This window comes from Puma concolor, chromosome D4 (genome assembly GCF_028749965.1).
Source record: "Puma concolor isolate L17-30 chromosome D4, mPumCon1.1.hap2, whole genome shotgun sequence".
Lineage (NCBI taxonomy): Eukaryota > Metazoa > Chordata > Mammalia > Carnivora > Felidae > Puma > Puma concolor.
In genome coordinates, this window is record NC_141679.1 from 48,709,965 (window position 1) to 48,722,751 (window position 12,787).

Sequence of the window (12,787 nt, forward strand, 5' to 3'; positions counted from 1 at the left end):
ACCTCTGTCCTTTATTTTCCCTGAAAAAAGAACGTTAGAAAATACTGATTCTTAATAAAGTAGCCCCAAGAATGACAAGGTCACAAAAATTACATTATCTGTGCCAGTGTCTCAGAATATCAGAGAAATATGTTCCCCTAATGATTTGTATATCCTACAGAAATACTAAAGATAAACTTTATGCAGGACATTGGAGTATGTGTTAGCTCTTAAAATAAATTGTTCCAGTAATAAAATGATTTGTATTGTTTCACTACCACTATAAATGAGTTTTTGTTTGAGCATTTGCTTGTTGGAAAATAGTTTTACATAGCCTTTTTTAAATGTTAACTGTTAGCTCAAGCTTAATTAGGATTGTAAGTAATTAATTTTGTATCATGTTTACATTTGAAAACAAGTACCATATGACCTTTGTTAGTAGCTGTACACATAGTTTAATTAGATTATCTTCATTTTATTGTGTTATACACAAATAAAACACAAAATAACCAGTCCCTCCTCATACTTGTGATTGTAGAAATGATGAAGAGCAGGATCTGGATTTATATTATAAATAATAAGCAAGTATAGTAAATTCTGCAGATAGAAGAATCATACATTTGAAATACACAGTCCAGAGCAGATGGGAATTCAGCCCAAGGTCAGAATCTCAAATAAAGACTTTCAAAGCAATAAGATGATACAGTTATATTTTAATTTTACCATCATGTGGGGATTTATAGTATTCTATCATTGGTCTTCATCACTACTTTTCTAATTTCTACCTGAATGATCTCAGTCATATTTTCTGGTTCACTACTGACTTTGTTCCAGCGCTTTGAAATACATTTCATTAGCTTTGATCTTCTTGCTATATTCATATATGTAAATCCAAACACAGAACGGATATCTATTTTTGATAGTGTAACAGAATTAATACTTAGTATTTTCAAAACTGCACCTGGGCCTTTTCCATCAAATTTACTTGTCCTGTATTTCCTACTTTAGAAAAGGATATAACCAAGGACCTGACACTTAATTTGGGAAAGGATCATAGTTTCTCATTTCAGGTTAACACCAAAGTCACTATGTTGTATTTCGTGCTAGGCTTTTCCTTAACCATGACTTTTTTCCCCCCAACAGTTGTGCTTACACCATTTAAATTTCTTTAAAGAACATTATAAATTTGTGGTTATTTTTTTCTTCCTATGTCAGTATTGGTGTTTGTACTTGCACTTCATCCAAGTCTTAAGATTATTGTGAGAATTCAGTTAGATAACAAACATAAAGCACTTACTAGGATGCCATCTATATAAGAATTATTCGGTAGAAACAACTCAAAGGAACATAATATGTAATTAAGTCATGGAACATAGATTTAGAGGAAAACGGGGTAATCCTCAACTACTTAGAACTAATATTTTGGGTGTGTGCGATGCCATGATGAAGAGGTAATGTTATGTATTATCAAAGAAATTGTTCACATTGAACTGAAGGATAAATATGGAAATAGTAACAAAATGAAAGATAGAAATAAGAAGCATCCTTAGAAATTGAAATATTCTAATGGCAGTCATTGAGAGTTACCAATCATTCTTTATTATCAATGCAGTGTATCATCTTTATGTACATTGCAACATATCAGCATTACATTCTGTACAACTCTGGGTATATCATTTGCCCTCTCATTGCTTCCATTGCCTCAGGATACCATAAGGATCTTGACTAGAGAAACTTTAAGTTCGATTTCAGTTTTGAAAACTATGACTTTATGACCACAAAAGAGCTTAATTCTGATTTTTCTGAGTCAACACTTAACAGAATTGTGAAAGACCTCCTGTCTGTGTTTATGTACTTTCTGATTCCAGAATCACCCTTCTCTTTCTAATCTGTCATCCCTATTAATTCTTCAAGTTTCTTCTCCAAATATTTCTTTAATGACCTTCGTATTGCCTTCATTTTCCTCCAATGAGACACACAGATATGGAATCTAGAGTAGAGAAACATAATCCTGATTTCAATATTAGCAGGCCAACTCTTTAAGATAATTATATGTGTGTGTGTGTGTGTGTGTGTGTGTGTGTGTGTGTTTCCGTATAGTGCTCTAGAAGTTTGCCTCATACTTTATTGTACCTCCTCCATTTCCTATGTTCCAGTTTTTATCCCATAGACTTCTATACATTTTATCCCTGTTGGTATTCTATCCCAAATTTGAAATGACTTTTTTCTCCTTATTGCCTTTGTAAGGAGGGGGAGGATTGGGCAGTCTCTTTGCCAAAGGAATGCTTGACTTTGAGGGAGAAAAACTCACAGTAACCAAGCACTTCCCAATATCACAACTTCTGTTAGCAATATCAGAAATAGTCCAATCTCTCGATTCTCAGCCATCCTTGAATCCTCTTCTGGAGGGAGAAAGGGAAAAAAAGAAAGTGGGTTGGGGAGAAGAAAAATACTAACTTGAGACTTGATCCATAATAGATGACTCTTACTAACCTCAAATAATTTGCTTTGTCCACTACTTCTATTGCTGTTTTCTCTCTATCTTCATTTAGTCCAACCTTTTCATTTCTCAGCCCTTCAATTGATCTGGTGCCCAGTAATTTATTCATACTGGTACAAATTTTGCCCAATATTTTAGCTCTGATTTGTAACATTAGCACGGTGTGCCTAGAAGGTGCTCACCAAATATTTGTAAAATAAATCAATAAACAACTGAGTACCTTGATACCTGGTCCCTCAAAATGCCACACCACTATCTTTGTTACCTCCACAATACTCTCCTCTGAAGCATTGGGTGGTGATGCGAAGACAGGTCCAACAATCCAAGATAGGACCTTCAGTCACAACTGATAAAGAGAAGAAATTTAATGGAAGGGGGGGCCATGGCATGGAGTTTTCTTATTTCATACATCAAGTCTGATGGATTAAACCTCAGGCATTTCCAGGACTCTTAAGTTTACATTGCTGTGAATTCTTTCTTTCCCTAGTAATCAAGTTTCTTGATGAGTCAAAAGCTTCTGTAACTTAAGTCAGATCTCTGGAGAAGAAGTGGGAAAAATGATGCCTCAGCTTATATTGGCCCTATGGGTTATAAACCATACTTTTGAAAGCCTCTGAGCACCTCCAAAATCTGTGTGTTTGAGATTTGAGACACATTTTGTTGTCAGATACTGTTGACATTCCCACCCCCATAATCAAATCTGTAGGAAGTGAGTTCTGAGTGTGACAGGTGGGAAAGATATGGCCATATAGAACAAATGAGATGGGGAAATAGGGGTTGAATCCTCAAGGTGTCCCATGTACTGTACTCACCACAATCTTCAGAACAAGCTAAAAGAGAATTAGAAAGTTCTAGTGAGCTTATGATCAACGTAGAGTTTGCCATATTTATACCCAATAGTCTTTATTTGGTTACAAAATGAGGTTCCAGCCACCCCTCCACCCATTCTAAATAACTCTAATATGAAACCACCTTCCTCCTCTCATCCTCATTTCCTATTCCTTTCACATAAGTTCACTGTTGTTAGATAGACATCTTTTATTACCAACTTCAGAGAAGTTCTTTAATATCTCTTTCAGTTTCAATTCCAGGTTTTGGCGGACATCGAGAAGCTTGCCTTGAAGGATAAAGGCACCTAAGAGGAGGTGGAAGGCACATTAGAAACTAGGGGTGGTTCTTCCCTTCAGAATTTAATCCTAATTGTTTTTGCCTTGTTCTTCCCAGTGAACTTTGCCTATACTTGCTTGGGCAGTACAATCTTTTAACATGAAACAATCCCTCACCTTTCCATGTTTCATTGCCCAGTTTATAAAGTTCATTCTTCAGCCATATTCTCAACTTGACAGCCTTATGAACAGCTAGAGAGGGGGTTAAAGATACATACAGAGGAATAATTACATCCATGGAAAAACTTATGTGGACCCACGTGCACTCTTCCCTGCCTCCCTTTTCCTTTTAACCCACAAAACTCTCAGTGACTCAAGCTTCCCTCACCCAACACCCGAAGCATCTTGTCCCCGTGGGAGACCTTGAAGCTTAAATGGATCATCTCCTTAATCTGCCGTTCAAGCAGATGAGTTCGGCCAGGGACTTCTGGGGGTACCAGCTTTGCTATCAAGGACCTAATATCCTCTTTGAATTTGGGGTCACATTCCAAGCAGGCTTTGACCCCGTGGAAGGCTGCCAAGGACAGGGGCAAGAGTAGGAGCAACCACAGGTCTCCCATTTCCTTCCCCCAACAGCTGGTTGTCCTGGCAACTAGTTCACCTAGTTCCCTTTTCTTCAAAAATCCAGGAATAAGAGCCTTGTCCTGGATAGTCTGACTCCACCTTCCCCTCCATTTCCATCCCACTTCTAGGCAATCTCTTTTGCTTAAGGATCTTCAGTTGTTTTCTGACATTTATCCTTCATGCCAGAGAGGGAGAACTGCCAGTTGGGAAGCAGATACCTGAGTTCTGAGAATAGAACACAGAGAGAGAAATCTTGAGCTCACACAAGCAGAGTTCCGTGCAGAGATATATCTCAGGAAAGGTTTTTCTTCAGGTTTCTCCTATTCTTGTGTCCTCAGTAAATTCCCACATCCCTCCTGATCATGGGAGTGGTGTCTCAAGAAAGAGATCTCATAGGACCTTAGAGCTGCTTAACCAAAATTCTACTTCTATAGAGGAGGTAATAAAGCCCTGGAATATTGAATTGCTTGGGGTCCCAGTCCCTAATGGTAGAAGTATTGTTGAAAATTAGCAATAGATGTCCAGATGTAATTGATGTCATTGATAGTAATTTTTATATAATTGGTAATTTCTCAAAAATTGGTAGGATGATTTTCAGGCGTGACATATTTTTTATATCATTCTTTTTTTTTTTTAATTTTTTTTTTTCAAACGTTTATTTATTTTTGGGACAGAGAGAGACAGAGCATGAACGGGGGAGGGGCAGAGAGAGAGGGAGACACAGAATCGGAAGCAGGCTCCAGGCTCTGAGCCATCAGCCCAGAGCCCGACGTGGGGCTCGAACTCCCGGACCGCGAGATCGTGACCTGGCTGAAGTCGGACGCTTAACCGACTGCGCCACCCAGGCGCCCCATATCATTCTTTTAATAAAGAGTCTGGAGCAAGGAGACAGGAGACATCAGTTGAGGAATATATGGTGATGGGTGAGAATCCAGTAACACCCAGGGTCCTTTAGTGGACACATCTTAAAAGTACTAATGCTGAAATATGAGGCATATAAGAAAATAACCACAGTCATCATGGGCTGCCCTCTCAGGCCGCCATGGAAGGAACCCAAGTAAGCATTTCAGTTTAGGGCTCTTGAATAAGAATGTTCTTCATTTTTTGAAGAAATGAAGATTGCTTTGCAGATTTTTCAGGATACCAGTTACCTCTTCTCTGTTACATTGCTTGTATGGCCGTGACCTCCTGGGAACCAGGAAACCCTGAAATCTTAAAAGATTAGTGGTAGAATTTAGAGCTAAGGTATGGTAAAGTCATGGAGTGAAAAGCTGTGAGGGAATTCCAAACATCTACCACTAGTTATATGCCTACCATGCACTGCTAGGTATGTACTAAACAGTTCTGATAGATGATTTGCAAGTCCTGATGGCACAGCAATACTTTGAAAGATTATCCCAATTTTACAGATAAGACTCTGAGGTTAGGAAATGTGAAACAATCCTTTCGGCAAAATAATTTGGTAGCTATGGGATCAGGATTTTAACTCATGCCTGTCTGACTCTAAATTCTATATACTTTAATCACTGCCTCTCAACATTTTTTGGGACAATGCAGAAAATGATTTATTGGAGCTTGATAAATCAGAAGATTGCAAGAGGGGCAATTCAAATCCTTTGCTCCAAATCCACACCTCTTTGTTCTGATTTTATTTTCCCTTGGCTAGATGATCTCATCTTTAGATGATCTTCCAAAGGATTTCCACATGTTGAGATCTGAAGGCATTTGAGGTTATGGGATTAAATGAACTCTGAAAACCAAATTGGAGACTAAAAGGGGCTAAGACCTTTGGCATGAAGGTAGCCAGATTTGAGGAAAAAACATTCTTGAAGAGAAACACACATTATAGATATTTTCCAGTTAACAACGCATACTTCTTTCAGATTGGACACTTAAAGAGAATGCTTTGCCATTTTAGTGAATAAGTCTACTGTTCAGTGTCACATTACCTTGATCCAGACCATGTGCCCAATTGACCAGTTTTATCCTCATTCTTCCAGCTTAATTAGCAATCCAGGATTTTTAGGATGAGAGAAAAAAAATATTCAACTTCTGTATAGTCTTGGGAAGACTGAAAACAAGCAGGCCACTTTCTAAAAAGATGGGACTTGTAATTGAAAGGGACATATAAAAAATAATGGAGGGACTAGCACTACCATGGAGCAAACAGCAAACAGATAATAACAGAGTGAGCTGATAATAGAGGCAGAGGTGGACACAGATCTATAAGAAGACAGAACAGCACTAAATCTGGAGGAATTTTTATAGAGAGGCTGGATCTAGGAGACTAGAAACAACAATTAATGAATATATGGTGGTGAGTGAGAACCCAGAGATATTCAAGATGCTTTACGAGAAGCATCCTGAAGGTACTGATGATGGAGTGTATGACACAGAAGAAAATAACTACAATTATCCTGGGCTAGTTCTTCAAATTCCGTAAATGTAAAATATTTGAACTTTGGAAAGGAAGAGCTGTCTGGACATTGACTGAGGATATAATGATCACATTACTTAATTAAAATAATGATACTTGTGTCTAGGAGGCAAAAGGCTAATACCTAAATCCTTCATTGATTATGCTAATATTTGGTTTGGATTGGCACAGAGGGGATATGATTTGTAGTTAGTGTGAATGTGTAGAATAGCTAACCAAACCCTTTATTTGCTTTAAATAAGAGATACGTAGTAGCACATGCATTCATAATATTTTACCAAATAGACATTTATTCATTTGCAAATCTTAGATAAGATTCATGGGTTATTCACAGGTGAGATATATTACATATTGTATATGTTCTTTTCCTCCAAAACCATTAGTCCTAATAGTCCCTTTTAAAGGCTAGAGTCAGTTGTTTTGTAGCATGTGGCCTTTGTTACAAATCATAGGATACACTGAGGTTTAAAATCTAAAATAAATAAATAAATAAAATCTAAAAAGTTTCATAAAGAAGAGCAAGAAGCTTCTTAAAAGAATTTCCTTCAATCCATAGTAAATCTTGTTTCCAGATCCATACAAAAAAAATAAAAATAGGGAATCTCTGTGGCTCAAGCTTCTTAGAGCTTCTTTTCTTGTGGATTATTTGTCCCAGCTGAGCCCTCCTGCATTGCTGCCTATCTCTGTCACTTCACAGGATTCCCTAGAAGTTTGGCAAATAATCCAGATACCTTTCGTATTCAAATGAGATTCAATTCCTTCCTGACTGTGTGATCTGAGACTAGGGAGCCAGTGTTTGGCATTTGGTCAAGTTATAAGCCATCTGTCTAGGCAGCATAATAACCATAATTATAAATGTTGAGATAATTACTGTATTCCAGATCCTTCACATGTAAAGTGATTTTAATATTTTCTGGTGTGCCTGTCCACTTATCCATTTATACTCCATTGTCATTAAGCCAAATTCCACCCTCCCCCCCTCCCCCCGCCACCATGTTCCACTCGTTCTTTAGAAGAAGTCCTAAGGTTGGAGCTTGGAAGACTTTTTTTTAAACATTTATTTTGAGAGACACAGAGCACAAGTGGGTGAGGGACGGACGGACAGACACACACACACACACACACACACACACACACAGAATCTGAAGCAGGCTCCAGGCTCTGAGCTGTGAGCACAGAGCCTGATGTGGGGATCGAATCCACAAACTGTGAGATCATGATCTGAGCTGTGGTCTGACGTTTAACCGACTGAGCCACCCAGGTGTCCTGGAGCTTGGAAGACTTTGAGGGAATCTCCATCTGGAAGGAAATTAAACTAAAAGAAAAGCTGATCCCATCAGTAGGGATTGTGGGAAGAACAGGGGAGTCAAGTAATGACAAAAGATTTGTGTCATAACCTCTTATCTCTAGGCTGGGTTCCCAGAAGGGGAGATTACATTAGGTGGGTTAAAGGGAATACTAAAGACAAGAGGAGCTTGCCCTGCATCCTTGAGGAGCTCCAAAGACTACACCAGTTACCTGCATGTGACAACTGTACCTCAGGAAAAATAGTAGCATGACATGATTGGCTAACAGAAGGCACTCCTGAGACCATGTTAGTTACCCTGTGCTGTGGAAGGACCAGTACGCTTCCCCTGGTTGCCAGGCAAGGATGTGCAAGTGAACTCAGGATCTGACTGGAAAGCTTGACACTGTTTCATCAAGGCTTCAGGGAGTGGGGTCCTGTCTGAAAGATGGATAGCAAACCACTAGACCAGGAAAGGAAAAGGCATTTGCAGCAAGCTCCAGCACCTTGATGGGGCCAAATTGTCAGGGAAAACTGCCAGACCCTGAGGAAATAGAGATCAAGCCCAAAGTGCCCCACATGCAGAGTTTCCCAGAAAATACCACAAGAAGACTCAGAGGTGGGGTGGTACCAATCTTGCCTTAGAAGATACCAACACATTGGCAAAGAATAAAACAAATACCCTCAAAGTTAAAAAAGTATGTCATTCAAGGGAACACACATTAGTGAAGAAATGCACTACATAATTCACTGAAGAGGAGAAGACGGGTTTTAAATGCTAAAAGAGAGTTCAGTAAGTGATTGTACTTACTACCATTTTAGTATGCTAGGTAAGATGGACTGGTAGTTAAAACAAGCCTGATTTTTCAGTGATTAGGACAGTGTTTTCTTAAGCCCAAGAGAGGTCTAGTATTCCAGAGTTACCAATGTTCATGGTTCCTGATCAATTATAGGAGGTTAGGGCCAGTTGGAGTAACCTAACCATTGTCCTATCTCCTGGGCAAGCACTGCTATCAGTGGAAAGCTTTCCTCTATGTGCTATATATCCAAGGGCCCCTTCAACCGCGGGAGGACCTATGAATTAACAAAGGCCCCGCACCTTCCCATTCCTATATCCCATTTTGGAAAGAAGCAGGGAATGGGAAGGAAATATGAAAGAATGATTTTTCCAAAAGGTACTTGGTTCCAAAAAAGAGTGTTTAAATATTGGGTGGGATTAAATTTATCATATTGTGTGATACTGCTTTTTTTTCCTTTGCTCACCCTGTGAGGTGAGAAGTGAGATGTCCAGAGAAAGCTCAGGCCGGTTATAGATTATGAAGAAGCTGTCTCCTTTGTCTATCTCTGAGTAGTATAAATAAATGTGTGACCTTGAAACATAAACACCATAATACTTGATTCTCAAGACAAGTTTACATTACTTTTTCCCCTTTACAAGACAGGGGCCTGATGTTCAGAGGTACTAAGGGAAGTGTCAAAGTTCACACACCTACTAAGGGAAAGATTTGCAGTAATACAAATTTGTCTGCTTTCATAGTTGTATGTTTCCAAAATAGCAAAATGTTTCATTTTTTAATGTTTGTTTATTTTGAGAGGGCGTAGGAGGAGAGGGACCGGGTGAGGAGCAGAAAGAGGGAGAGAGACAGAGAGAGACAGAATCCCAAACAGGCTCCATGCTGTCAGTGCAGAGCCCAACACAGGGCTTGATCTCACTAACTGTGAGATCATGACTTGGGCCAAAATCAACAGTCAGGTGCTCAACCGACTGAACCACTCCAGGTGCCCCCCAAAATGTTTCTTAGGTAGAGTTAATCCAAGGTACAATCATCATTGCCTCAGGTTAGGAAGAATTTCCTCAAGGAAATTACTTTTTGCGAGAAAAGAAAAATGGTTTGTTTTTTCCCATTAGTTTACTTTTTAAGCAAGTGGAATTTATAATCCTAATGAACTTTTAATGGTTATCCCACCCTCAATTCTTTTTTTTACCCCTCCTCTTTAATTACTTGTATAGAGGATTTAAAGAATAGTTATATTCTACTGCAGCCTGTTTGCCAGTTGCAGAACTCAATTTTCTTTAATACAGTATATAAAAAGGCACAGATGTTAATCTAGTTTGCCTTAAATACATACTAGGCAAATACAGAATTCTTTCCTCCTTCAAAGGAGATTAAAATACAACAAGAAAAAAAAACCCTGTAAGAACACAATAGCCAATAGCAAGTAACATCATTAAGTACTTAGTCTGTGATTAAATAGTCTTTTATATTCATGACATGCATGATCTTAGAAAATCCTCATGCTAAAAGGTTGGTACCCTCCTTGCCATTTAGAGATGAGAGAACTGGGACTGAGTAGGTGAGTATCTTTCAGCAGAGCACAGAGCTCTCAGATGGTTCAGTTTGCATTCTTAACCTCATTTGACTGATGCCTTATGTACGTTCTTGTAACCACTAAGCTCTCTCTCGCCCCTTTTTAGGGGCGAGAAAAAAAAATTTATGTATTTATTTTTATTTCAGGTTCTTATTTACTATAGTTTACAAAAATGGTAAAATTGGTTTCAGGTGTGGAATTTAGTGAGTGGTTATTTACACACAATACTCAGTGCTTACCACAGTGCCCTCCTTAATAAACATCAGCCATTTAGGCCATCACCTGCCCACCTCTCTCCATCAACCTTTAGTTTGTTCTCTATAGTGAAGAGTCTCTTTTGATTTCTCTCTCTCTCTCTCTCTCTCTTTATCCCCTTTTCCCTATGTTCATCTGTTTTGTTTATTAAATTCCACATGTGAGTAAAACGATAGGGTATTTGCCTTTCTCTGACGTATTTTGCTTAGCATAGTACACTCTAGCTCCATCCACGTCATTGCAAATGGTAAGATTTCACCATTTTTGATGGCTGAGTGATACTCCATTGTGTACCCTTTACACCTTTTTTTATCCATTCATAAGTTGATAGACATTTGGGCTTTTTCCATAGTTCGGGTATTGTTGATAATGTTGCTGTAAACTTTGGGGTGCCTGTGCCTCTTCAAATCTGTATTTTTGTATCCTTTGGCTAAATACCTAGTAGTGCAATTGCTGGGTCTTAGGGTGGTAGTATTTTTAACTTTTTGAGGAAGCTAAATACTGTTTCACCAGTTTGCATTCCCATCAACAATGTAAGAGGGTTCCCCTTTCTCTGCTTCTTCGCCAACATCTGTTTTTTCTTGTGTTGTTAACTTTAGCCATTCTGACAGATGTGAAGTGGAATCTCATCATGGTTTCATTTTGTATTTCCCTGATGATGAGTGATACTGAGCATTTTTTCATGTGTCAGTAAATCATCTGGATGTCTATTTAGAAAAATGTCTATTCATGTCTTCTGTCCACTTTTTAACTGGATTACTTATTTTTGGGGTGTTGGGTTTGATAAGTTCTTTCTAGATTTTGGATACTAACCCTTTATCAGAGATGTTATTTGTAAATATCTTCTCCCATTCCATCGGTTGTCTTTTAGTTTTGTTGATTGTGTCCTTTGCTGTGCAGAAGCTTTTTATCTTGATGAATCCCAATAGTTCATTTTTGCTTTTATTTCCCTTGCCTCTGGAGACATGTCTAGTAAGAAGTTGCTGTGGCCAAGGCCAAAGAGGTAGCTGCCTGTGATTTCCTCTAGGATTTTGAATTTTTCTTGTCTCACATTTAGGTCTTTCATCCATTTAAAAAAAGGCCCTGCTCCTATGCATAATGAATTGGCATGTTTCTGAAAAAATTACACTTAGTGGGTGAGTATAGTATATGGCATTACATCCAGTTCTAATTCTGGTCCTTGTAGGAACACATTTCTCTTCAAAGTATCAAGTCATGGGAGAAACTTAGTTGAATTTGAACTTCATGGTCACTACCCTTTAATAAATGATCTTGTTGCTAATAATTTCTTTGCATTATACTACCTTTCATTAATACAAAATTTCACAGTTGGAGCTTTCTCTATTTGGAGAATTCTCTGTGATCTTGCCCTAAAATGACTGAGTTTCTTCCTGATTTTCTCTACTATGCTAGGTAAATATTTTTTGCTTAAATAGAATCACCCTTAAGCACTTCAGGTATATTTGGTTACTGTCAGTTCATTTGGAGATTGAGCAAATTTCATTATATCTTTCAGGGTGTTGTGTAAAAAGGTCTCAACAAAATGTACTATCTCCCTATTTACCACATAGTGACATAAGAGGAAACTGAAAAAGTCGACTCCAAAACAGGATGGTTTCAATTCAATGGAGGAAAGATTTTAGTGGAATGGGTTATTGACATTAATTATTAGAACGAACTATTAACATGGTGTGGAATCTATTCCTGGAGGAGATTCTTGGTCAACTCTGTCAGTGTTGGGCAGTCTTGCCTAGGGGTTTGGGCTTTATTGAGTGGGGTTCCTCCTAGCTGACCCAGCTGCTCTATTACACAGAGAATCATAACTTGGAAACTATATTTCATATTATTTTTTCCTTAAATTTGTTGCAAGTTTAACAACAGATGTATGTTCAATTTCTTTTACAAAAAATAGAAATTGTGGTATTACATATAGTAGATGGGAAAAGAGTTAGTAAAGTTCTATATTCTATAAATGATTGCCATTTTTAACATAAACAGATTCACCAAAATAGATTCCAGAAACCATCCCAAATCGGTTTTTAAGGGATATGGGGAATATTTTAGAAAAAAAAAATATATAATGTTTTTGAGTTGTAGCTCTTTGAGAATTTCACCATTTCTATTTTCTTTCCTTGGTGCCGTAAGAAAAGACCTTGACAAAGTGTGCATTGACCACTTTTCATTTATGCCAGGTTTAGCTCTATGTCTGAAGGGCATATGCGATAAATTGC

At 38.1% G+C, this 12,787-nt stretch overlaps 1 protein-coding gene across 1 annotated transcript; it reads right to left on the reverse strand.

Annotated features, from left to right (window-relative positions):
• Window positions 1–1,555: 1,555 nt before the first annotated feature.
• On the reverse strand, window positions 1,556–4,417 carry IZUMO3 (IZUMO family member 3). Its single transcript, XM_086684694.1, has 7 exons — window positions 3,974–4,417; window positions 3,763–3,837; window positions 3,525–3,614; window positions 3,292–3,309; window positions 2,745–2,825; window positions 2,291–2,381; window positions 1,556–1,969 (listed from the first exon to the last, which is right to left on the reverse strand). The coding sequence occupies exons 1-7, from the start codon at window positions 4,203–4,205 to the stop codon at window positions 1,864–1,866; spliced, it is 693 nt and encodes a 230-aa protein (XP_086540820.1). The 5' UTR covers window positions 4,206–4,417; the 3' UTR covers window positions 1,556–1,863.
• Window positions 4,418–12,787: the final 8,370 nt, after the last annotated feature.

Bases quoted from the DNA above. Each gene is read 5' to 3' on its own strand.
- IZUMO3 (XM_086684694.1), bottom strand. From the start codon at position 4,205: ATGGGAGACCTGTGGTTGCTCCTACTCTTGCCCCTGTCCTTGGCAGCC. The intron at 3,838-3,973 runs GTGAGGGAAGCT...CCCCCTCTCTAG, and splicing joins CAAGATGCTTCGGGTGTTGG to CTGTTCATAAGGCTGTCAAG. The intron at 1,970-2,290 runs GTGAGTTTTTCT...TCTCTACTCTAG, and splicing joins TTGGGAAGTGCTTGGTTACT to ATTCCATATCTGTGTGTCTC.